Source organism: Fusarium odoratissimum, assembly GCF_000260195.1.
Source record: "Fusarium odoratissimum NRRL 54006 unplaced genomic scaffold supercont1.80, whole genome shotgun sequence".
Lineage (NCBI taxonomy): Eukaryota > Fungi > Ascomycota > Sordariomycetes > Hypocreales > Nectriaceae > Fusarium > Fusarium odoratissimum.
The window spans coordinates 688-23,896 of record NW_022158796.1 but is presented as its reverse complement, the minus strand read 5'-3'; the positions used below and the strand labels follow the sequence as shown (position 1 = coordinate 23,896).

The 23,209-nt window shown below is 39.5% G+C and overlaps 9 protein-coding genes across 9 annotated transcripts; 8 read left to right on the top strand and 1 right to left on the bottom strand.

Annotated features, from left to right (window-relative positions):
- Positions 1-700: 700 nt before the first annotated feature.
- FOIG_16415 (uncharacterized protein) lies at positions 701-2,452 on the top strand (the record flags this gene model as incomplete). Its single annotated transcript, XM_031217856.1, has 1 exon — positions 701-2,452. The coding sequence occupies one exon, from the start codon at positions 701-703 to the stop codon at positions 2,450-2,452; it is 1,752 nt and encodes a 583-aa protein (XP_031052433.1).
- A 1,503-nt stretch (positions 2,453-3,955) lies between these two features.
- FOIG_16414 (uncharacterized protein) lies at positions 3,956-4,362 on the top strand (the record flags this gene model as incomplete). The annotated part of the gene is made up of 2 exons (XM_031217855.1): positions 3,956-3,968; positions 4,016-4,362. 2 exons carry the CDS (start codon positions 3,956-3,958, stop codon positions 4,360-4,362), a joined length of 360 nt encoding a protein of 119 aa, XP_031052432.1.
- Positions 4,363-5,556: 1,194 nt separating this feature from the next.
- On the top strand, positions 5,557-7,569 carry FOIG_16413 (uncharacterized protein). Its single transcript, XM_031217854.1, has one exon. The coding sequence runs from the start codon at positions 5,629-5,631 to the stop codon at positions 7,453-7,455; it is 1,827 nt and encodes a 608-aa protein (XP_031052431.1). The 5' UTR covers positions 5,557-5,628; the 3' UTR covers positions 7,456-7,569.
- Positions 7,570-7,650: 81 nt separating this feature from the next.
- FOIG_16412 (uncharacterized protein) lies at positions 7,651-7,901 on the top strand (the record flags this gene model as incomplete). The annotated part of the gene is made up of 2 exons (XM_031217853.1): positions 7,651-7,689; positions 7,746-7,901. 2 exons carry the CDS (start codon positions 7,651-7,653, stop codon positions 7,899-7,901), a joined length of 195 nt encoding a protein of 64 aa, XP_031052430.1.
- Positions 7,902-8,615: 714 nt separating this feature from the next.
- FOIG_16411 (uncharacterized protein) lies at positions 8,616-9,151 on the top strand (the record flags this gene model as incomplete). Its single annotated transcript, XM_031217852.1, has 1 exon — positions 8,616-9,151. Exon 1 carries the CDS (start codon positions 8,711-8,713, stop codon positions 9,149-9,151), a length of 441 nt encoding a protein of 146 aa, XP_031052429.1. The 5' UTR covers positions 8,616-8,710.
- A 1,515-nt stretch (positions 9,152-10,666) lies between these two features.
- Positions 10,667-12,235, top strand: FOIG_16410 (uncharacterized protein; the record flags this gene model as incomplete). Its single annotated transcript, XM_031217851.1, has 2 exons — positions 10,667-10,689; positions 11,773-12,235. The coding sequence occupies 2 exons, from the start codon at positions 10,667-10,669 to the stop codon at positions 12,233-12,235; spliced, it is 486 nt and encodes a 161-aa protein (XP_031052428.1).
- Positions 12,236-12,773: 538 nt separating this feature from the next.
- Positions 12,774-14,054, bottom strand: FOIG_16409 (uncharacterized protein; the record flags this gene model as incomplete). The annotated part of the gene is made up of 1 exon (XM_031217850.1): positions 12,774-14,054. One exon carries the CDS (start codon positions 14,052-14,054, stop codon positions 12,774-12,776), a length of 1,281 nt encoding a protein of 426 aa, XP_031052427.1.
- A 328-nt stretch (positions 14,055-14,382) lies between these two features.
- Positions 14,383-14,592, top strand: FOIG_16408 (uncharacterized protein; the record flags this gene model as incomplete). The annotated part of the gene is made up of 1 exon (XM_031217849.1): positions 14,383-14,592. One exon carries the CDS (start codon positions 14,383-14,385, stop codon positions 14,590-14,592), a length of 210 nt encoding a protein of 69 aa, XP_031052426.1.
- A 958-nt stretch (positions 14,593-15,550) lies between these two features.
- Positions 15,551-16,506, top strand: FOIG_16407 (uncharacterized protein; the record flags this gene model as incomplete). The annotated part of the gene is made up of 2 exons (XM_031217848.1): positions 15,551-15,919; positions 15,970-16,506. 2 exons carry the CDS (start codon positions 15,551-15,553, stop codon positions 16,504-16,506), a joined length of 906 nt encoding a protein of 301 aa, XP_031052425.1.
- Between the last annotated feature and the right edge of the window lie 6,703 nt (positions 16,507-23,209).

Here is a 23,209-nt window from a genome sequence, read left to right as displayed (position 1 = left end):
GAAGCGAGAAATGACGGAGAGACCCTGTTGACAAAGCTCATCATAGGGAACCCCTAAATATCGTATCAGGACGGCTGAGGGATGCGTCAATAGCGCATTTTAATTTTCAGCTTTGCCAGGGGCGGGATTAAGCCAGCCTCTCAGATGTAAGGAGTGACAAGGAATGGCAGGGAATGAGTAATAATAACGAAGCAGACTGGGAGGTAGGATCGTAAAATAAAGAGTAAGCACTTCCATGATCACTTGTAAAAAAACTCCAAAACCGATACTTTAAACTAACTACATCTAAACTTATTACATACTCTGACCTTTTGTGGGTATGTAAAAAATAAAAAATAAAAAAAAGGCATATATATTTTAATCTTATAACAGATAGAATACCCTGTACTAATTGCTCCAGCAACAACAACAATTACTGGCCTATTATGATTCGCTGACAGCCTCATGGTTTCGCACTGCTGCCGCTTTATGGTAGAGGCGTTCAATAGCTTATAAGCCACAGCGCTGCTAATACATCATGCCCTACAAAACCAAAATCAGCTCCTTTTTACAGGCATAAAAATCCCTAGGTATGAAATAAGGCTGAAGAAGATTTTGTTGTGTATAAATAAGTAGTTCCCCACTGCACTCTGACTATAGAGAGTAGGTTCAGAATATAGGTGATAATAAAGCCGCACGACCCACTGACTTTCCAACGACTATGCATTCGATTCCAGATAATAAATCAATAACGAGCCTGGCTGTCGCCTCATTGCCTGCCAACATTCATCCTGTCCTTGGGGGTAATCCGAATGAACAAATCCATACGCATTCAACAGTCCCTTGGCGCGCGCATTTCCTGCGTCGCCTGCCCTGGGACGCGTTTGTCTCCCTCTTCGTCGGCATCGGCTGCGCTCTCTTCATGATCATCATTGTTCTCAAGTCAAATGGCGACCAGATCGACAATTGGCCGGTGTCGCCAGGTGTATACCTCGCCATCGCCTCAGTAGTTGCTAACATCGTACTGCGCTACACCTTCAATAAGGGCGTCGAAATCTCGTGGTGGGTCGCGGCTCTGCGGGAGGATGGTAAAACTACTGTGGCAGACCTCCACCATATCTGGTCGTTCGGGACTAGCCTGCGGTCGGCGCTCCTAGCAGGGCGTGGTTTTAATCTCGTTGCCCTTGCTGCTGTCCTGCTTGCCCTCGTGCCTGCTAATGCACCGCTTGCGCAGCGGGCATCGCGCACTGTCAGCCGCCCTATAGCATCCAACATGAACATCCCTATCGTGGCGGCCCTATCTCTTAATGCCACCTCAGGCACGACTGGCATGACTACTGGGCGCGCTCACCAGATCACCTATATAACGCCCTCCTTCGCGCCCGTGCTACAGAATCACCTCCTGTCAGCCCCGATCCGGCTCAAGAAATTGCCCTGCCAGGGGACGACAATATGCCGTGGTATCCTGCAAGCGGCTGGGTATAAGATGGCATGTGCTAACGGGACAGAGTTCTTCGATAAGACTCCCCGAAAGCCGGATGAGGTCGCAGAGGATGGTAACTCAGCTTTCAATGAGAGCACCGTCTTTAGCACGAACTTTTCCTACATGATCTATGAACCGACCCAGGAATTGCGCGCCATAGAGCCCGTCATGAACCTGACGGCCAAGTTCAAAGAGCATGGCCGGTGCAAGGGCAACGTGGCGGTTCGTGAATGCATAATGGTGCCTGCAACGCTCGCATACCGTATTGTTATCGCTAACGGCACCATTGCGCTAGATCGCGGCTACACGTATGAGGACGACAGACTGATCAAATACGCCGAGATGAGCGAGATGCAGTTGCATGGCGGCATCTTTCTGGCGCTCCAGGGTATGTTCTCGGCCAAGGTGACGCTGCGCTGGGCGGGTGCCGTGGGATACGATATGGCAACAACGGGCATCACGGCCCTACGATACAGCCGCAGGGCTGAGGAGGACACAGATACAGATTTCCTATGCCAGAACCGGTGGCTCGATCCCACCCACGATATTCTTATGACAGCGCGGGAGCTTATGTTCCGGCTTGCGTTGCAGGGTAATAACTCGTACGTAGCAGCTCAGTCGGTCCGTGTCTCGCAGGAAGGGACCGAGGTGGTGTACACATCTGACTTCCTCTTTCTGGGCCTGGCGCTGATGCTCATCGGCCTGGCTGCTGTTGCTGTTGTCCCGCTCTTGATGTACTGGTGGCGTCTCGGGCGGGACGTCTCGCTGTCGCCTATCGAGATCGCGAGGGCATTTAGCGCGCCGGAGCTCGCCGGATCTGGTTCGAACTTGGATGTAAGTCGGTTAGTGAAAGATATAGGTGACAGAAAGGTTCGGTATGGTGCTGTCTCTTATAGGGGCGCGAATAGTTATCAGGGCCACGTTTGGTCAGAACTCGCTTTTGCCCAACCTAGAGTGGTTCAAGCTCCGCAAAAGGGAGACCAGTACTAAGTGCAAAAGCAGGCACTTAACTATAATAGTTCTGTTTTATATATGTAATAGTTTATGGTATCTAAACAGGTAAACTAATCTATACTAGGTTTATATTTATAGATTATGTAAAATATTATATTAAGTATATGTTTTATTTAAATTATATTACTTTGTAATACCTAAAGTAGTATTATACCTGCCTTTTATTTGTGTTGTATTATATAATATTAGAGTATAAGCATATTTTAATAAATAGATAACATTTATAATTTATATAAAAGAGATCTTATTATAAATATTAGTAAGTAGCTTTTATTTTTAAGCTTTTACCCCTTTTTCTTAGGCAATAATTATGAACATAAGAAACACGCTCTGAATCTCAGACTAAATAGGCTGATTTAGAAGATTTAGGCTTACTTAAGGGTGGCTAATAACTTCACAGACGTAACGTTGGTTAGATCGATTAATTAAAGGTTTTACGGATGTTACGGACGTACATTGTGGTCACTTTGTATTTTGCGGTATATGTTCTAAACTCTCTTAGCACTTTCCAATACGGACCTTTGAAAGGACGTAACCCTGTTAATATATACTCTGACCGAGAGGAGCATAATTAAACCGTGGTGCATTAGAAAGGCGACTCGAGCATACATTTGGAAAATTATATTTCATATCGTATTGTCTCTGACTCCCAGTCTATTTCTTTGAGAAGTGCAACGAAACGAGACATGTTAATCAGAGGGACTGGTCACTTGAAACTCACTGGGCATCCTACACATTCAGATTTCACCTCACAACTACAGTGGAAACCCAAATTTATGGGAACAAATGATCGCTCCCTAGTGAATTGACTTACATGGGTTTTCACTAGGTCTCGATAACCGATCCCACAGTACTAGGACTCCATTACCGCCACCCCAGCTACCTTCCCACCCAACCCCTCAAATCACAACACCTTCACAATGTCGGCGTCCGAAACTCTTTCGGATTCGCAGACTCGTGCTCAGTGTTGTTGAGTGAACATGATCGGTGTTTTCGTTACTCGGCTCTGTCTTCATTATTACTACCATGTGTCATCCAAGGCGTTCCATAAACCACTTAATCATCTAGTGTTCTACGCTTCCTGTGGTACCATGTTGACCAATGTCGGGACTTTGATGTCGCGGCACTATATCAGTTCACCAGAATCGGTAGGCTGTCAATTTTAAGCCTTTCTGATCCAGATGTAGGTATACACCATGTTTAAGCTAGGAGACATTAATAAGGACTAGGTTCATGCCTGCTGACGCCTTTTGGAGCCTCTCCATGGCTAATAATGTGTGTTTGACATTTTACTCAAAGTTTGATGCTTAAAGGCTCCGTAAAATGGAGATCCCTTATTTAATCGGCTGTTATAGTGTTCCATTTGTCCCCGACTTTGTCTATAGCTTTATTAAGAATAAGGGCAGTAAATGTATGGCAATGATATGCTATAGTGTTGGGTTACTTCCGAGAGGGATATCTTGCGCATCATCATATTCTATGGCCCTACCTGGTAAGTAAGCCTCCCCTCTGGAAATAGCATAAAGCTGAACATCACAGGCTTTGTTATTGCTGTCAATTTCTTCATGTATATCCGCGCTGGAAATATGATTTACCAAAAACGGAGAGAACTTGACGACTTTAGCACGACGGATCGGCATCTCACCTACGGAGGAGACAATATTGGCATAATTAAGACCACCGAGGTGTCGGTACCCTCCGAGGCCATGACTCCGAATGCGATTCACCTGCAACCCATGAGCCGCCAAGCAACAGACCCTAGCGATCCGAACTCGAACGGGAACCATTTGGTTCATATTTCAGCTCATAGCAACTCTAGAGACATTGCCGATAAAGGGGTTCCAATTGAGCGGCAACAGACTCGAGTTAGCGTGGCGGTTCCTTAGCGACGTTCTGGTGGTAACCCGGCTCAACGACGGAACCGATAGCTAAACAACGCATTTTGGCGATACACCAAGTATTCTCTCTTATTTTTCACCGCTATCCTTATTACATAGGTTCCATCAAGCGCCAACCGTATCTATTCCGTCCTAAACACCAATAGCATGTTTATCCCGATCGGGTTTATGAGTGCCTGTGTACTCCCTCTCTAGGGCTTTAGGAATGCGCTCATCTATATGGTCACTTCGTAGAGTACGTGCAAGAATCTATTCACTGACCTGCGACAGGGTCAACGTCCCCATTTAACAGAACTTATGGACGGCATGGCGCCCGATATTGGTGGCAATCACCATCCTCGAAGACATAACCTTCCCCATTTCCGGGCAAATACGACCTCGAATAAATTTGAGACAGGAAGTATGACGGAATTAGCTAATGAGAGCCGGCCAACATCAGATGATTGACCGCAAGACCATATTCACGTATGATAATCTTTACGAGTGTGCTTGGGAGCGACTATCCCAATGCCCTATTATATTTGTAACTTAATATTTAATAAAGACGTGAATTCAACGAACAAGACGTGCTCTTGATAGTGAAAAAGAAATGTTAATAAGGGACAGACGATAGAGCATTCCCCCCACGAAGAGATGAGATACAGGATACGCCAGTTTCGTGTCATAAAAATGCTTAAAATTCTTGGCAAAGCTTCTGAGATTTATTTAATAGATACGACACGACTAAAGTAACGCATCTGAGTATAGAGAACGAGAAGGGACTATATATCTATAGCTGCTCTGTAAGTATAGGCATATTGTATAAATAAACCTTCAGTACATACACTTACTTATTAGTCTTGTAATCTATATTCAAGCGGCTTTTGCCTACATTTATACTTGAAATACTTTTCATATCTACCGAGCAACTTTATAAACTCTGTGAAGTCATGTGATAATCTTTTATTAACCTTGAGCCTGGGGTTGGCGCGTGCTTGCTGAGGTAAACTGCATGCGCCTCTTAGTCCATGCCCTCACCGCTACTTTGCCATAGCCACCAGCGGGCCCTGTTAGCTCTAAAGGGTACACTGTGTGGCCTCCTATTCGTCAGGTGCCCCCGCTAGGACCAAAAAGGTGGTTTAATAAGCTGTGATATAATTTGAACACCACCATCCTATATGACTGCTGCGACGAATTCGGAGGCGTGAAACTGTAACATTAATTGTTGTCTGGCTTCGGGTGTTTCCTCAAGCCAACGATTTTCTCATTAATAAAATGTGTACACCTCATGTAACAACTAACATGAAGCCCGACGAGAATTGCTTGCTGCAGCTTCCACGGGAACTCATTGAACAAATCCTCGGCAACCTATCGCTCCGGTGCATTAAAAACCTCAGACGGATAAACAGGCGCATGAACGAGTTGGTCTTAGGGCCATGCTTTTATAGCTACTTCGGACAAAAGTCTACAAATCTCACGCCCTCGAGTCTGTCTTCTATCGAGGCCCTTATGGAAGACGATGTATTCGGCAGGCATGTCCGTCATATCCGGATTATTTCTGAGACTTTTGCGATTGATTCCGCCGAGAACACTTTGGCTACTGGTCTTTACCACACAGCTGAGTCGACCCTCACAAATCTATATGGAGACGAATTCTTTGTGCAGCTTGATAAACCAATGTCCAAAGCAACTGACGAACAATTAAAGAAATTAGCAGTGGACCTTGAGTGGATGAAAGCCCACGCTGAGGCATATGAAATGCCCTTCAGGACAGAAAAGGAAGAAGAAGAAGTCGTGAATCGACTTGCACATATCCTCAGATGGCGAGAGCATTCTCTGCTAGATACCATCGAATTGGACGCACGATTTGTCGATGGACCGGGTCTGTTCTCTAGGCCTGTGGCTAGACACATCGTAGATTCAGATCGGCAGCGACTGTGGGCTCGAGCCTCACAGGTTTACCGCCTAGCGATGATGGCCTGGGCCCGAAGCGGCGTGGCCATTTCTAGTTTGCTTATATACACCAATACGACAGGCTGCAGTGTACCGTCTTACGATGTCACGGTCGGATTGCTAGGGTTGATGGATGCCGGGCTTGCACGATCGTCAGCCATTGTTAAAGACTTAGCCTTTAGCTTTTCCACGCGGATGGACCACGGCTGGGAGCGATTGGCACAAGTCTATGGACAGAAGGTTGCAGCAGTTGAGAGGAGGAGGCAACGTTTGCATTGGCAAGAGATTCGGGAGGAGATCGACTGGCAAGATATGCATGGTATCATCGCAACAACCGAGGGAGCGGATTATACCACGGATGATAGTGATTGGGATTCGGACACGGAGTTCGACATGGGTATCTTGGACGAGAAAGGATCTGAGATACAAGGCCGTTATGGAGACACCATGCCACAATCCCTCTACCGTGACAACTTCCCCGGTATCTCACGTCTTCTCCAGAATATGCCCAATCTTCAGAAGTTGGACTTGCACATGTACCAGACCCTTGAATACGAGGCATATGACGGAGGCTCAAGGCTTCATTACTACGAGGCGGTCTTCAAGCATATTGTAGACGCAAAGCTCCAGTTTCGCCAGCTTAAAACTCTGATCCTTCGGGGACTCTTTCTTGACGCCGAAGACCTGCTTGCCTTCATGAGGCATCATTCAGGAATTGAGAGACTGGAATTGCATAACGCCATGCTTGGACCCCGTCCCGGTTACTCAGGCTGGAACAACGTCTTGACAACCCTGTGCCGCAGAGCGGTACACCACAGCACGTCATTGTCCAGTGTATTTTGCTCGGGCCTATATAATACCAGTCGTACGTTTCGTGGGCAATGGGGCCACCCGCAAAATCTACTGAGGAGTCATGAAGAGTTAAAAGGTCAATGGGTGGAACGATGGTGGCTTAGGAGCCGCCAAGGGAGGCCAGTACTATGGACTCGCGAGGTTTTGAGAGATGAATTTGAGCATGAGAATGCATTCGGGGAGGAAGGAGGTGCTCAAGGAGCGAAGAACACTGTCCAGTGGACTCCACCTGCTGGACTTCCTATGGAGGAGCTGCGGGTTTTGCAGGAGGAAGGATATGGAAGGACGTATGGTTAGGGATAGGATAGGAGCGCTATTTACTATCTAAATCATTTTGCTCAGGCTTTTTATCCATGCTGGATATTCTACATCTTGTAAAATATAAGATATAAAATATAACCCATATAGAGCTTAGTCTCTATATATATATAAAAGGTAAGAAATAATGTTATTCATATTCTATTTAATAATCCCTTTACTAGCGGATTCGTGATGTCACCGGCGCTTATGTTTGCATCCGCCCTCTTCAAGGTTTGTCCAAGTTGCCGTCAAGTGATGGTGTTGAGTTCAAACTATGCAACTCACAGGGTCCACCTCTTGACGATAACCTGACTTTCGTTCCCGATGCTTTTATAACAGGAGACTCAAATAACTCTTGTTTCGGTGAGGAAGACGTTGATACCGTTGATCTTACGCAACGTAACGATGAAGACTCCAAGCTGCCTCCTCTCCCCCCTCTATGAGCACCACACTTCCACACCGATATCTCCTCCACATAACATAGAATCATTAATCTATTCCACAGGAAAAAACACACAAAGCCAGGTACACCATAATTTTCTTCATTGGAATGTGGATCAAGCAGACAGATCCCAGGTGGCGCAGGAAGCGAGCTAGGCAATCACTCGCTCGACCACACACTTCCGCTCAGATTGCGGCTGCAATACCACATGTTTCATACATCATGTATTAAAATGCTCTTCTTGTAGCTTCCATATATCCGAAATACACCTGTCTTGCAATTTCTAATCATATAATAAACCTTGGATTTATATTTGCGGCTTATCACCCCACTCCTTAGCCACTCACCTTAAATCATTATTGCATCATGGCCGGATCCAGTGACAGTATGAATATAGAAACCTTGCTGGCTTAGTTCTTATAGGGGGCCTCAAGTCCTCATGTACCTAGAGCTACATAGCCAGCAAACTTGACGGATTCTGGCTTTTTACGAATATTGTCCCGCTGCTCTGGCTCTGCTCTTTCAGCCACGATTCTCATGGAGATAATATTAACGTCCACAACAACCATGCCGTTAAAAGCTTATAAGCGTTGTACACAGTCACACCATGCTCCTGAGCCCACTGTACTCGGAATTCAGATTGAGCATTACCCCGCATGCTTAACGGCTCCCCATATTTATAAATCGCCGTTGGCCCGCTTTACTGTAATCATTACTTCAAACAATTTCATTTGCACATTCCCAAAACAACAAGTTTCATTAGACTTTCTCTCGTCTATTCTTCAATCCACGTCATATCATCATTGAAAAATGGCCGTTGCTATACCGGAGTATTGTCGGCGCCTACTATGGAACTCAAGAGCATTCATACAGTTGGCCAGAAACGCCATAGCAACTAGCAGTCCATTCTGGATACCTGCGGTAGCCTTGGTAGGAAACCGGAGCTATTTACATACTGTGGCCCGAGGCAGCGACTATCCGCTTTCACACCGCTACCAATATTCAGCTGGACCTTCATGGCTACTGACGATGCAAAAGGCTACCCACGGTACACCGACTGAGAGCGAGGAGGATGTCGTCGCGGATCGCTCGACAGAAGATCCACTTCCTCCAGAGAAGCACCACACGATCCGAATGCCTGCTGGGGATGCAGGTCCTAAGCCCACAGAGTCAGAGGAAGATGTGGTTGCAGACCGGACAGATGACGACCCTCTGCGCCCAAAAGAGATGCCTCGACGCAAAACCAATTAGTTTCCGGGCGCTCGAAGCTATAATTTCAAAAAAAAAAAAAAAAAAAAAAGGCAGGCTTAAGGACTTTATTTGCAGTAAAAAAAGGCTTAAAAGCCTTCGATTTTGGAAGGATGATTAAATTACGAATTTGGTACCGACCCCGCTCGTTTCCGTTGTATTCGATATGGCATTCACGGATAATACCTCTTCGTTCAATTAAACTCGGTTTTCCGTGCACCCTTCAGAATGATATCGTGGGGATCCCGACGGGCTTCAGAAATTATTTTAGATAAAGATACCGTATAGCTGTTGCAACTATATATAATCTGAAGTACGCTTTGACTCTGTAATACTTTGACTTGCATATTGTGTAATGCTAGTTAGGTCGAATAATAGCATGCTATGTAAGCTATAGCTTAGGTTGACGAATATTGTCTGCCGTCTAGTTCTGGCCGCTTTCCTTATCTCGGCCTGGTTCCTCGAGGAGCAGGACGGCCTCCATGCGTTCTTCTACCTTGTCGCTTGTTCTCCGCTGCCGTATTTCGACTAGCTTGTTGGTTCCCCTGAGATTTCTCATCCTGCTTCCAGGTCTCGCATCACTTACTCGACTTAAAGACGATAGATAGGGGGCGGATAAAAATCTCTTCGCAAATAATAGTTTAAGGAAGGGCAGGAGCATCTGGATGCAGGCGGCGATTATAACACTGTTTATTTCGATACTGCGGATCATGGGAATAGGTCAATGGCAATATACTAGATAGCACCAGGGAGACTATAAAGCTTATCTAGATTATAAGGCTCTCTAAATCATCTGGCTATGTAGGACTTTATTAGTAAGGGGTGCCTATGTTATGCTATTGTGCAGAGGGTATAAGCTCATAAGTATAATCTCTACCGTCTCTTATACCTGGAACTGTCGTGACCTTGCATATAGCAGCACAGCCAGCACTAAGAGAAGATATCAGTCTGCGTTAAGATTTAACAGGGAGTAGCTCGCGACGGTGTACTAATTAAGCACCGAAGCCAAGGGCTATGCTAAGAGCCAATTTCTTTTTCTAGATGCATATGTAATAACTATAGTACTATCGCTAGGTATATAGCAAGGTAGAAGTCGACTATGGCCGAAAATGCTGCCGCTTTTCGATTTATGATACTAGTATATCGGACACCTTTTACTTCGCTCTCGAGGATAAGGACCCATTTACATCCTATAACAACTGAATGGATAATTACGGTAGCTAAACTATAATAATTGATAGGGGCATATAGAGTCTAGTGAGCTGATGGCGGGTTGCACTCTGAGAAGCAGATGCCGAAGACGCTAAGCATAAGGATAAGGTTTGCGATTTTAAGGCCCCAAAGTAACTGACATACCGGGGTAATAGGAAGAGCATCTTGATTAGTAGACTGGCGACAGCGAACTTGGGTAGCGTAAGCAACAGCATGCCTGGGATCAGGCCGATAATTAGAAAGAATACAGAATGATCGAATTCGGTGACGGTCAGAGTCGCCTAGTGGCAGCCGCTACCGGCTAAGATGGTGGCCATCCAGCAGCCTACGTAGGTGAATATAAACCCCTATCGAGCCTTCAGCAGTTATTCCTGTTCTATCGCCCGCGGTAGCTAGAGTTCGGGTGATGGTATTATAGAGAATAGAGCAGGGAACCGACAAGAGATAGAATTATAACGTAGTTATTAATGGCTAAGCGACCGAGCTTCTTATATCTTAGAAAGGCCCTGCGTACGAGAGTGACGGATGAAAGGGCGGTGAATGAATATATAACTGCCATTATAGCAGGGCCTTTGTTCTCAGCGGTGACATCAGGCGGAAGCGAATGCATCACTGGCATTTGAGCCATAGGGCCTTTTTTCCCCCACCTTTCATATGCAGCTGAAGCTGAATGCTGGCGTTACCTGGAAAGTCGTCGGGGTCGTAATGTGAGAGGTCCGAACTGTTAAAAGACGACTTAGGGATATACCATGTATGTTGTTTATGGGGCAATCGCAACGGGAATCAAGGGCAGTAAGCATGGTCCATAGATGGAAATTAGCACAGGTTATTTGCTCATCATATGGGTTATCTGATAACCGGCCATTATTATATTTCATAAGTAGCCATCATGGAGAGATGAAGTCGATTTGAGGTCAGCTTTAACCACATCGGGGGACAGTTGCAACTCTGGCCAATTATATGGTCAGAGCTTGCTCTGTATGACGTTTTCTTCTCAGAGGTGATAGAGTCGGAGGCCATCAACCGTCGCTGGGGTCTGGTTTTAGACACGAGGAGATTAACTTAGGTAGCAACATCGAGATTATCCCACCGTGCATATCCAAGAACAGGACATCATATACGCAAGGCAGGGTCATTATAAGGAAGCACTTTGATAAGCTTCCAGCCAAGTCCATGACAAGCCTTATAGAAGCTCAGATCTACGAGTCTCCCTTCATCCTAGAAACTGGCTAGTTGGTCGTTGGACATGTTGACGAATTTGTCCAGTCCTTGCCTTGTCAGGACGATCGCAGTTGCGGGTACCCAAGTTCTGTTAAATTCATTAGAAAAGGACAAGACAGTGATCATGGCTCCATCTTCACTAGCTATCCCAATCTCCGCCAACCAGAAGGTTTTTCTTTCTATGATTCTAGGGTTAAGAACCTTACTATCTATGCGCTTCTATCTAACGACGAGTTCTTGCAGACGCAGAAGTATGCACAGAAGTACATCAACCACAACCTAGAGCTTCTGCTTAAAGAAGTACTATTGCCTCACAACGAAGTTCTGCACATCCCCGCTCTCTTCAAGAATTTCACATATCCTTGGCCATTCAATCTCTATGGACTTCCCTCGCGCCTACACAGGGCCGCTCCTGGACAGAGTCAACTGACTACTTTCCTTCTGGTTGCCATCAATGGTGTTATCATCGGACCTGATTGCTTGACTGCGAAGCCTTGGGGTCCAATTGTTGATGATCATGATACCCTTGAGCAGGCGGTGCAAGACGTGTACGGGCAAGTGGGGATAAAGGTACTTTTCGTTGACGATTTCATGTCCCATCACGTAAATGGAGGTGAAGTCCACTGCGGCACTAATACCCTCAGAAATCCATGAGTCGAATGGTGGAGCTAAAAGCCTATATTAGAGCTGAAACCTGATTGAAGTGCAGGTGATGACTACTGGAATGACATCATGGCGTGCCGGTGTTAGCGCCTATTAAGAACCCGACCTTTTACTGGTGCTGCCATTCTGGGCGCCTGCGTTTCTGGAGGCCCTAGTTATCTAATAAAAGAAGATGTGATAATATTCTTATAACTGAGATATGGTATGAATAAATTAGTAGTTTATATAGCAGCCTATACTGCAGAAGTGGTAATAAGCCTCTCTGGCTCTGCTTGACAGGAGCCGTGATCAGAGCATGTGTATAAGACTTTCAGCATTAGGTCCATTGGCTTATACGGATCTCTAATCCATTGTGTTAAAATTACTTTGCTATGACGTAAAATAAAGTAAGAACTGGCAATTACAAAGGCATAATGGTACGGTACCTGAAATGAGGAAAAGAATATGTTTATGTTTATTATGCATGTAGCCGGAAGTCTATTCTAACCTCGTGGAATCGGGTATGTATATAGTCGCTAAAGCACTACCATCAAAAGAGTTGAGGCTGCCAGACCGTCCCGACCGCCGAATAATCAGTAGAAGCTGCTTCTTTAACCAAATCATAGCTTTGACTAGCGGTTCTGATCCACATCGGGGGATCCCTCCTGACGGGTCGCAAATGTAGTCGCACAGCCCTCATTGCGCCAGCCTCATTTGGCTCCCAACAGTTGAGCGTGTATTTAAGTGTCGTCCTCTGTCTCACAGCCAGCCATATCTGGAAAGGGATTGCTCCCACGACAGTTAACCCGGTTAGTACTGCAGTGACATAATGATTCCGCTTGGATATTGGACCGCTGATTCCCTGCGGCGTTCTGGTGAACCCTCCTCGCTGCCTCATTACCGTCTTCTTGTGTTGTATCGTCATCTTTCCACAATGCTCGTACCATCTCGGCGAAGGAGCTAGAAGGCCCCATTCATCTGGGCCTAGGTCTACCATACTATCTGGTATAATCTGGTATGCAACCCCTGGACCTTCAAGGGGCATCTTCCAGGCAAAGAGCGATTCATCATTCTTGGCTATCAGAGCATCCTGAAGCCTCAAGAAGGCCCCTTTCCCTTCCCCATACTGAACGGGCAAGTGAAGGTTGAAAATACCAAACAGGCTGTACGCCATATCCTCCTCGCGTGTTGTTTCGCGATGTGCCGCCCAGCTCATCTTGGCGGCAATGCAGGCAGTCCGGAAATCTTTTTCGTTGGTAAGATAATGTGCGGCAATACCAGTGACGTCCTCGATTGATTCCGCTAACTCCCGCTTGGACCCGAGATAGTTCCAGTCTGTATCGTAGAAGAGTAACTTGCCAGGTGCGAGAAGCTCTTGCAATGTCCATCCACGCGTGAACCACAAAGACATCTCACCAGTCTCAAAACTTCGGAAGACTTGCGAGCCAACCGTAGTGCCTGAGCTCTTGCGCACGTCGGAGAGATATGTCAAACACACCACAGCGTCACTATACCATTTGAACATGGAATTGATGGCCTCAGATAGCTCACTGCTATCGGACTTATTGATACAGCAGTTGTCAATCCACATCCACTGGAGACCCTGCTTCCGAGCGGTGATGCAAGCGCCTAGGATCTTATCGAGTTGTGGCAAGCCATGTCGATCTTTTGTGTCCCTCATTTCCTGAGCAAAATTCCCGATTTGGGAAAAGATAATCTCGTCTGATCCCCATCGGTGGGATAGGATGGCGTAGCCTCGTTCTTTGAAGTCAATTTGAGTACTGGTATGGAGCTCAAACGTAGCGGTGTTCATACAACGCATTAAAGCCATATTGGTAGGTATTCTAGGCTGTACCAATAGCAGACGAAATCCAAGTGCTTTAATTGGGTTATATAGAATATGACATAGAAGAGGTAGAAAATGAAAAATGGCTGGCAATTGTCTTTTGTGATTCTTGGTGTCTCGTTTTATATCGGTGAGAACAATTTGAAGAAACTGAAACGTCACGTGAGAATATAGGCGCAGTGGACATGGGTATATGTTCCGTGTCCTACGGACTTAGCTATGACCCCGTGTCGCTTAGGCTTCGTAAAAGAGTCCCTTACTGCTTTACAACCTAAGGTTTATCCTTCTCCAAAACTTGGATCGTATACTTACCATGAAATTCTACGATGCACAAGCCCTCAACCCCTGTGTTGTCTGTCTGTTCGTTCTTCAGCGCGGCGGGCTTGACCTCGATGTCCAAAGCATTGATACTATGAATATGGAGAATCGGCGTCTCGCATACCGTAGGGACGTCAACCCTTGGGGTGAACCACCGGCCCTGGATATCGATGTAACTGTCAACCGATTGCCGACACTCGCATGATCCGGAAGGTCACTATCGGCAGGTTCCTGAACCTTCTGGACCAGCAGCTCGAAGGTAAGGAGTACTTGTGCGGTCCACGATACTCCGCTGCCGATATCCACTTTTATGAATTATTGAAGATGCTGATTATGGATCCCGCTAAGTGGGTTCTTAGCCCTGGCCGTCGAAGGTTTCGGTTTGACAATATGTAGATAGGGATTAATATTATAAGGATAAACAGGGTTAAAATTATTACAAATATCTTCATTAAATTTAAGTATCATCCAGAGAATATTATCCGTGTAATTAGTGGCGTTCTTGTCATAATAGTCCTGGGTCATATGTCTCTGCCCTTTCCGTGGATTAACGGAGCATTTAAGGTTATATCCGCCATTCCAGTGTTTGTACATCATTTTCAGATGTTTAAACCACTGATGTTTTAGTCGTATTTACAAAAACTGCAAAGGTGGCCAGTGTCTAAAACATCTGTCAAAAGAGCACCACTGTAGCCACAAAACGCCAGCGAGCTCACCTATCAAATGCTGGACCAATAGAAGCTGTCACAAAGTGATACAGTATTGAGCACTTGGAGCCTCTTTTCCATGATATCATGCACTCTTTCAGGGCCAAGAGGGGAACATTGAGGTACATAAGTGTACTTTGAAAGTAATGAATTCGTCTATCAAGCCTTATAATCGACCCCTAAGCAATTTAAGCCCATAGATACAGGTCCTTTTGAGTATCCGAAGTACCTAGTCTAAGGCGAGGAGGCTGCCAGTGCTCAGTACTGTAGTATAGGCTCACAGGGTACACGGAGATTGAAGACCTTCATTTAAGAGCAGGCGGAAATGCCACGATCGCTGACGTGGCAAACTATTTAACTCGAGCACTCCTCCCTCTCGCCTAGTCTATATGCTGCTCGTAGACAGCAGTGGTTAAGGAAATCATACAGAAAGTAGCGATATATCATCCTGTGAACATGGCCCCCCATATCACTGTTGTCCCCGCCTCGACCAGAGTCGGCACAGAGACAATTCGGTGGCTTCTAGCCTCCTCAGAGAAGCCTTTAGTTCGCGGCATCTACCGTGACACCTCAAAAGCTCCTGCTGAGTACACCGAAACCCATAATTTCGAGGCCGTCAAAGGAGATGTTGAGAGTGGAGATGTTCTTGACTTCACCGGCTCTGACGCGGTCTTGTATGTGCCACCACCGACATATGAAAAAAAAATAGCCCTGGCCGATTGGGCGCGACAGACAGCTACTAATGTCAAGGATGCATTGCACCGCGCAAGCGTCAAGAGACTTGTCATCTTGTCCGGTCTAGGATCTCAACATGATCGTGGTGTTGTAAGTAGCAGAATTTGAGACTCTGGCAAGTCGCTGACGTTTAAACACAGGGCCTCGCATGCCTCAACCATGAGACGGATCAAATACTCAAAGACGCTGTACCTGATGTCACCATTCTTCAGAGTACCCATTTCCTGGAAGAGTTCAAGTATATCTTCCAAGCGCCATTAGGGGACCCTCCAAGCATCGCCTCTTGGATTGCCCCAGCAGATTATAAAATTCCAATGGTCAGTATCATGGATATTGGCGAAGCATGCGCCAAGTATCTACTTACAGACTCTGGAAATCCCAGCTTGCAGCGTCTCAAGATATTCGGCCCTCGTCCGTACAGCTCAAACGATCTGAAGGATGCCTTTAAGGAGGTGACCGGGAAAAAGGCTGATCTTGTACTTGCCCAAGGCGACGACTTAAAAGCTTTACTTAGGCAACTTTTCCCAGAGCACTGCATTCCGGACTTTATGGAGATTATAGAAGCATCTTTACCTGGCGGACTAATTGCAGAGGAATATGGCTATGATGAGAAGACTATAATAGGGAAGGTTGAGTTGATTGATTCTCTTTACGAGCTAAATAAGTATAACGGCTAGGTAATTAATATTATACTGCTTTAGGCTAAACCTTATAGGTTGATTATATATTTATTTATTTATTTATTTACTTTTTATAATACTACTGTTAATATTATATCTTATAATTCTCTTAAAAACTTTTTAATTCACTTTTTTTTAATTATATTAGCTTTCTTTTCTTAAATTTTAATTCTTATTTATATTAATAATATACTAATATTTAACTAATCTATTAAATCTATTATATACTAGATCTTATAACCTATTTAACCCTCTTTAAGCTGCTAATATTAATATTTATAACTTTAAGTCATTAACTTGAAGTAAATAAACTTATATAAAATCTAATATATTTTCCTCTTATAAAACCCTGTAATTACCCCTCTTTTATCCTTATAAGGGCTTAGTCTTCTCTAATACCTCCTTAGCCTGCTATTAGCTAAACTTAAGCTACTTATTATATAAGCTGCTATAAAGGGCCTTAATAAACTTCCTCTCTCTCTGGCTTAGATTTACTTTTATAAGTAACTTTCCTTTTAGCTTACTAAGTTTTTTTTATTTTTAGATTTAAGAAGTATTTATTAATTAGCTTATAGTAAGGCTATATAAGTAAAAGGACTTTATAATTAAAGATTATTAGCCTAATATAACTAATATTATCCTTATAATCTTAGGTATCTCTAATTTCTATAGTCTTTATATAAAGGATATTACTTATACTCTTCTTATCTTATATAAGAGCTTTTTTAATTATATTAATTATATTATAGCCTTCTATTAAATAAGGCTTATTGGGATTAGGTATTTATAGGCTTCTTCTAATAGCTGGTATTATTATAATATAGCTATAATGCTGTTAGTAGTTGTAATTAGAAGGTATAAGAAGTCAGGTTAAATTACTTACTATAGAAGTGTAGTGGATAATTTAAGCGTGGTATCTGCAGTTATCCGCGTTTTAGAAATCATTTCCAGCTTAGGGCAGAGAAGTATAAACCCATCTGCTAGCCCGCCTTAGAATACCTTAAATATTTAGCTAGGCATAAGGCGGATATTAAACTTAGAAATAATTTGCAAAAGAACATGCCGAACTTCAAGAAGCCCAACTTGCTTTCCAGCATAGGAATAACAGCCTGTGCATAATGTCAGAAAATCTATTACCTGATTAGATGGCTGTTAAGACTCACTAGTCGAGAAAGGTGCAAATGCCAAAGCATCGCAGACGAGCTCGGGTTGTGTTATCCATCGCTCAGGAATGAAATCGTTGGGGCGCGCAAAGCATCTTTCATCTAGTCACAACGGTCAGCTCTGTCTAAGGACAGGATTAGGGAGCCACTTACCACGGTTCAATGTATATGGCGGTGTTTAGATAATTATATTTCCTGAGAGAAATATTCTGTTAATTTATAGGCCTTACAGGGATATAATTCTCTATAGACCTAAGGAAAGGGCTAGGTAAAGCCGTATTATCTTATTGATAATAGCTTAGAGGTATTTATGTTTAGTAAGAGCATAATGGCTATAAGGAGCATCCTCTTATTTTAAAAACTTATTAACTTCTTTCTGTAACTTCTAGTAGATATAGGGATGGCGGGCTAGCTTAAATAGGGTATATATTAAGCTTGCAGAAGTAGTATTACTATGTAAATAAATTAGTTAATTATTACTATATATTAACTTAAAGATATACCTCCCTGTAATTATAATAAGGTAGGCATTGCCTAAGAGGTTAAGTTTATCTTACTTAGTATAGACTAATTGCTATTTATAGGCACTAAGGAGCTAAGAGAATAATATTACGATTCGTGCCTATAACAGCGCTGTAAGGCTTCTATAAGGTAGCTATAGCATACCTATGATTGATCTTTTGCCCTGTGGTTTAATGGCTTGTGTAACTATTATAAATAAGTATAAAAGATCTAGCTTATTTTACTATTTAATTAAAAGAGAAATATTAAATATATATAGAAAAAAATATTACCTTTATCCTTTAATTTATATATTTTTATAACTATTTTAGAAAGTTTATAATTTAATAATTTAAGATAGGTATATCCTTTATAAGTTGGTAAAGCTAAGAGGTTTAATTAATTTAAATACCTTATAAGATAGATATTTATATTAACTTTATATAATAGTATTTAACTTTATTATTAAGTGTATTAAAGCTCTTATTAAATATAAGATTTCTTATAATATTAAAACTATAAAAGTTATAACATGGTTAATAAGCAAGCACTCCAGACAAGCAAGCGCTCTAAAAATCCCTTAACCTTATATCTAACTATCTAATTAATTAGTTCTTAACCACTTAATATATTATAGTCCTTAAATAAAGCTAGAATCCTTCTTACCCTTTAGGCTCTTTAAAATAACCTAAAATTAAGTCTCTAATATACTATAGATATTTATAAAGTTAGCTGCTTTACTTTATATTATTACTAAAATAGCATTTAATTATAATGCAATTCTATCCTGAATTTATAGAGACTATTTAATCTAAAGGAGCAGATAATAATCTAATTTATTCTTAACCTAGATTTATAAGGATTTCCTTTATAATTATATTTTATAGAAGAAATAGCTAATTCTCTGCTTATAGATTATAATATATTACCTATTAATAAGTGCTAAGCTTATAATTTTATAAAGTAATAACTAGAGCTAAAGATATATTTATTTTAAAGATATAACTATTAGAGAGCTAAATATAAAGATCTAACTATTATTTATAATTAGTTTAGGCTTATATAAAATATAATTATAAAGTATAATATCTAATTAGATAATATCTAGAATTTTAATAAGACTGGCTTTATAATAGGCCTTATTATAGCTAGAATAGTTATTATAGGTTTAGAAATATAAGAAAGGCTAAAATTAATATAACTTAGAAACCAGGAATAAATTACTATAATCTAGGTAATTAATATAAAAGGTTAATTAATTATATTATTTATTATTAATATAGGCTAATATTACCTTATTAATTAATACTAAGAATATAACCTCCTAGGCAATTAGGTTATTATAATAAGCTAAAATAGCTAAATAAATAATAAGCTAAGTCTTAAGTAGCTAAAGCACTTTAATTAATTTATAACTAACTAATTAATTAATCCTTATTATCTCTTAATCCTTAATAGTTATAAAAGCTATTACTTAGCTAATTTTAAGAGATATTATAAGGAGAATAAGATTATTATACTTTATATACCTGCTTATATATCTTATCTACTTTAGCCTCTTAATATTAAGTGCTTTATAGTATTAAAAAAGGCTTATAGTTAAGAAATAAAGTATTTAATTAGATACTTTATAATTTATATTTCTAAGATTAAGTTTTTTTCTGCCTTTTATACTGCCTTTAAAGTTACTTTTATAGAAAGTAATATCTAGGGGGGTTTTAGAGGAGCTAGGCTTACTCCTCTTAACCTAGAAATTATAATATTAAAGCTTAATATATAGCTATAGACCTTAATACCTCCTAAGAAGGCTACTTAATTATTAATACTATAGGCTTTAAAGATCCTAAAGATAATAATTAAGGCCTAATCTTAATTTAAATACCTTAAAAGGTAAATTAGAAGGTATTATAATAGCTCCCTAGAGTCTATTATTAAAGCTTTAAACTTAGCTACTAAGGTAATAAAGGCAGTTATATATAAGGTTACCTTATTAAGGGCTAAGCTTTATAATTTTTAAGATATAAATAAGATACTAAGTTAATACTATAAGGCAAAAAAGACTAAATTATAAAAAAAAGGGATTATAATTATATAAGAAGTATTATAAGTAATTAATTAGATAGATATTAATCTACAGGTAGTATAATAGTTAGGTTTCTAAACAGGTAAACTAGTCCATACTAGGTTTATATTTACAGATAATATAAGGCATAATACTAAGTAATACAAAGTATTACATCTCTTAATAATTAAGTAATATATATTAGGCTTATTAATATAAACATACTTTAATTAATAGCTAATAAGCTAAGTCTTATAAAAGTACTAATAAATATATTCTATATACTAATAATAGTTATATAAAAGTAATATAATATAAGGTTATTATTAGTCCTAGAATAATATAGTCCTAGAATGCTATTATTCCTATACTTATTAATCCTTATTTAATTAGTTACTAGGATAGAGTTTTTATAAGATATATATAATATAACTACTAGGATTATAATATAATCTCTCCTCTCTGGTAATCTTACCCTTAAGGCCTATTATCCTAACTAATATTAATCTTCTTTTAGTAAGGTCTAACTTAAACCTTTTATTATTATATTCTATAATATCTAACTATATCTCTAAGTAGTTATCTTATAAGGATTATAAAATCTAAATACTTATACTTTCTATTAAATTTATTAATAAAGAAGCTAATATGCCTTATACTTATTGTTTTTAGGCAGGTAAGAAGTATCTAATATCTGCTAATTCTACTTATTATAGTAAGTATATTTAGGCCAAAAAGTCTTATAATAGTACTTATATTACCTCTTCCTATAGGTTATTATATACTATTTTTATTAGCCTTTCTTTACTAACTATAGTAGTTATAAATTTAATAAAATAAGAAAAGAAATTAAAGAATAATAAAGATAAAATAAGTAAAGATCTTCTTAAGCTTTATAAGGAAATAATAGTATTATAGTCCTATTTAGCTCTAGCTATTAATTATTTATTAAGGATTTATAAAATTTATAATTATATAAAGGAAAAGTATTTTAAGGCTACCTATTATAGCCTTTAGGAGGTAAATTAATAGGATATAATCTTATCTGGTTTAGATATATATAAAGATATATTACTTTATAACCTTTAGGTAGATTATATCCTTAATAATATAAATTAGTCTGCTTTAGGTTTAAGTAATAATTTTCTTAATACTTCCTTCTTATTTAAGGCTAGTAGAAGTTCTTTAGGAGTTATTAAGTATTAGCGAGGTATCTTATTGGTTCTTATATGTTTTTGCTTTCTGGGTAGTTTTTCTATTTAATTAGGTATATTTTTTATTTATTAATTTTCTTTATTTTCCTAATTACCTTTGCCTTATAGACCTTTAGTCTTGTAATTTATTATAGTTTATTGCCAGTTTTAATATATATTATATTAGTAGCTAACTTTAGTATTAAGATATAATAAATTAGGTAATATCTAATATTTAGAGGTAAGTCTAGTTTATATTAATCTTTCCTTATCTTTCATTTAATCTTAACTAGTCCTAAGTACTTATAATCTAGTTTATAGCTTAGTTAATCTATTTTAATATTTTTTACAGATAGGTAGACTATATCCCCCTCCTTAAAGGTTAATCCCTTTAACCTTTTAGGGTTATAGTGTCTCTATATCCTTTTTCTAATAAATTCTAGCTCTATCTTAAGTTTATTATATACTTCTTTTAGCCTATTACTTGTGATAATTACTACTAGGTTTATGCTTTTAGGTTCTTATATATTATAATATATATTAGGTATAAATCTAATATTTATATTAAATAATATAAGTTTTATATTTTTATTATAGGCAGTATTATATGCTAATTAGGCGCTTAGTAGCTTCTTAACCTAATTATCTTACTTATAATTAATATAATATTAAAGGTATTATTTTAGTACTTAATTTATTTATTTTATTTATTTATCTGCTTATAGTTTAAATGCTATTATAAGTTGGTAATTAACTCCTATAAGTACTATAAGTAATTACTAGAACTTAGAGGTAAATATTAGCCCTCTATCTAATAAGATCTCCTTTAGTAGTCCTCTTTCTCTTACTACCTTATTATAGAAGATATAAGCTATAACTTCTGTATTTATTGCCTCTTTATAGGGTAAATAAATTAAGAATTTCATAAGTCTATTTATAATAATTATAATACTATTATAGAAGACTTTAGTTAAAGGATCTTCTAATAATAGTAATTTAGTTATAAAGTCTATTATAATTAAACTCTATAGTTATTTTATAACCTTAATTAGTTATAGAGTTTTATAAGGTTTATATTATTATGCCCTTATCCTAGTATAAATATTATATTATTTAATAACCTTTTCTATTACCTTTTATATTATTTAATATTTTTATTATAATAGTTATCTTAAAGTTTTAATAACTCCTTAATATTTATATAATAGGTATATATAGAATTCTTAAATAAATTCTTATAACTCCCCTAGGATTTCTTTAATTACTTCTGGTTATATTTATCCTAAGGTTTATATCTTTTAGGTAAACTAATATTTTCCTTTTTTATTCTTTTCTAATACTTATTCTTTTGCTTTAATAATACTAATATTATAATTTAATTATTAATTAATTATATCTGCTTTTTTATTTTTAAACCCTCTATAGTAAATAATTATAAAATCAAACTTATATAGGTATTCTACGTAGTATAGTTATTATCTATTAAGTTTATAAATTATAGCAAAGTATAAGATATTCTAGTAGTTAATATAAACCTTAACCTGGTATTTACTTCCTATTAGGTAGTATTTAAACTCCTTAAAGTAGTTAATAATTACTAAGAACTCTTTATTATAGATAAGGTAATTAAGTTCTACTTTATGCAGCTTATATAAGTAGAAGGCAATAGGATATAATTTCTCTATATTATCTTATTAACTAATTTATCCTCCTAAGGTAAAATCTAATAAATCTATCTCTAGCTTGATTTCTTTATTTAAATTAAATATTATTAGTATAGG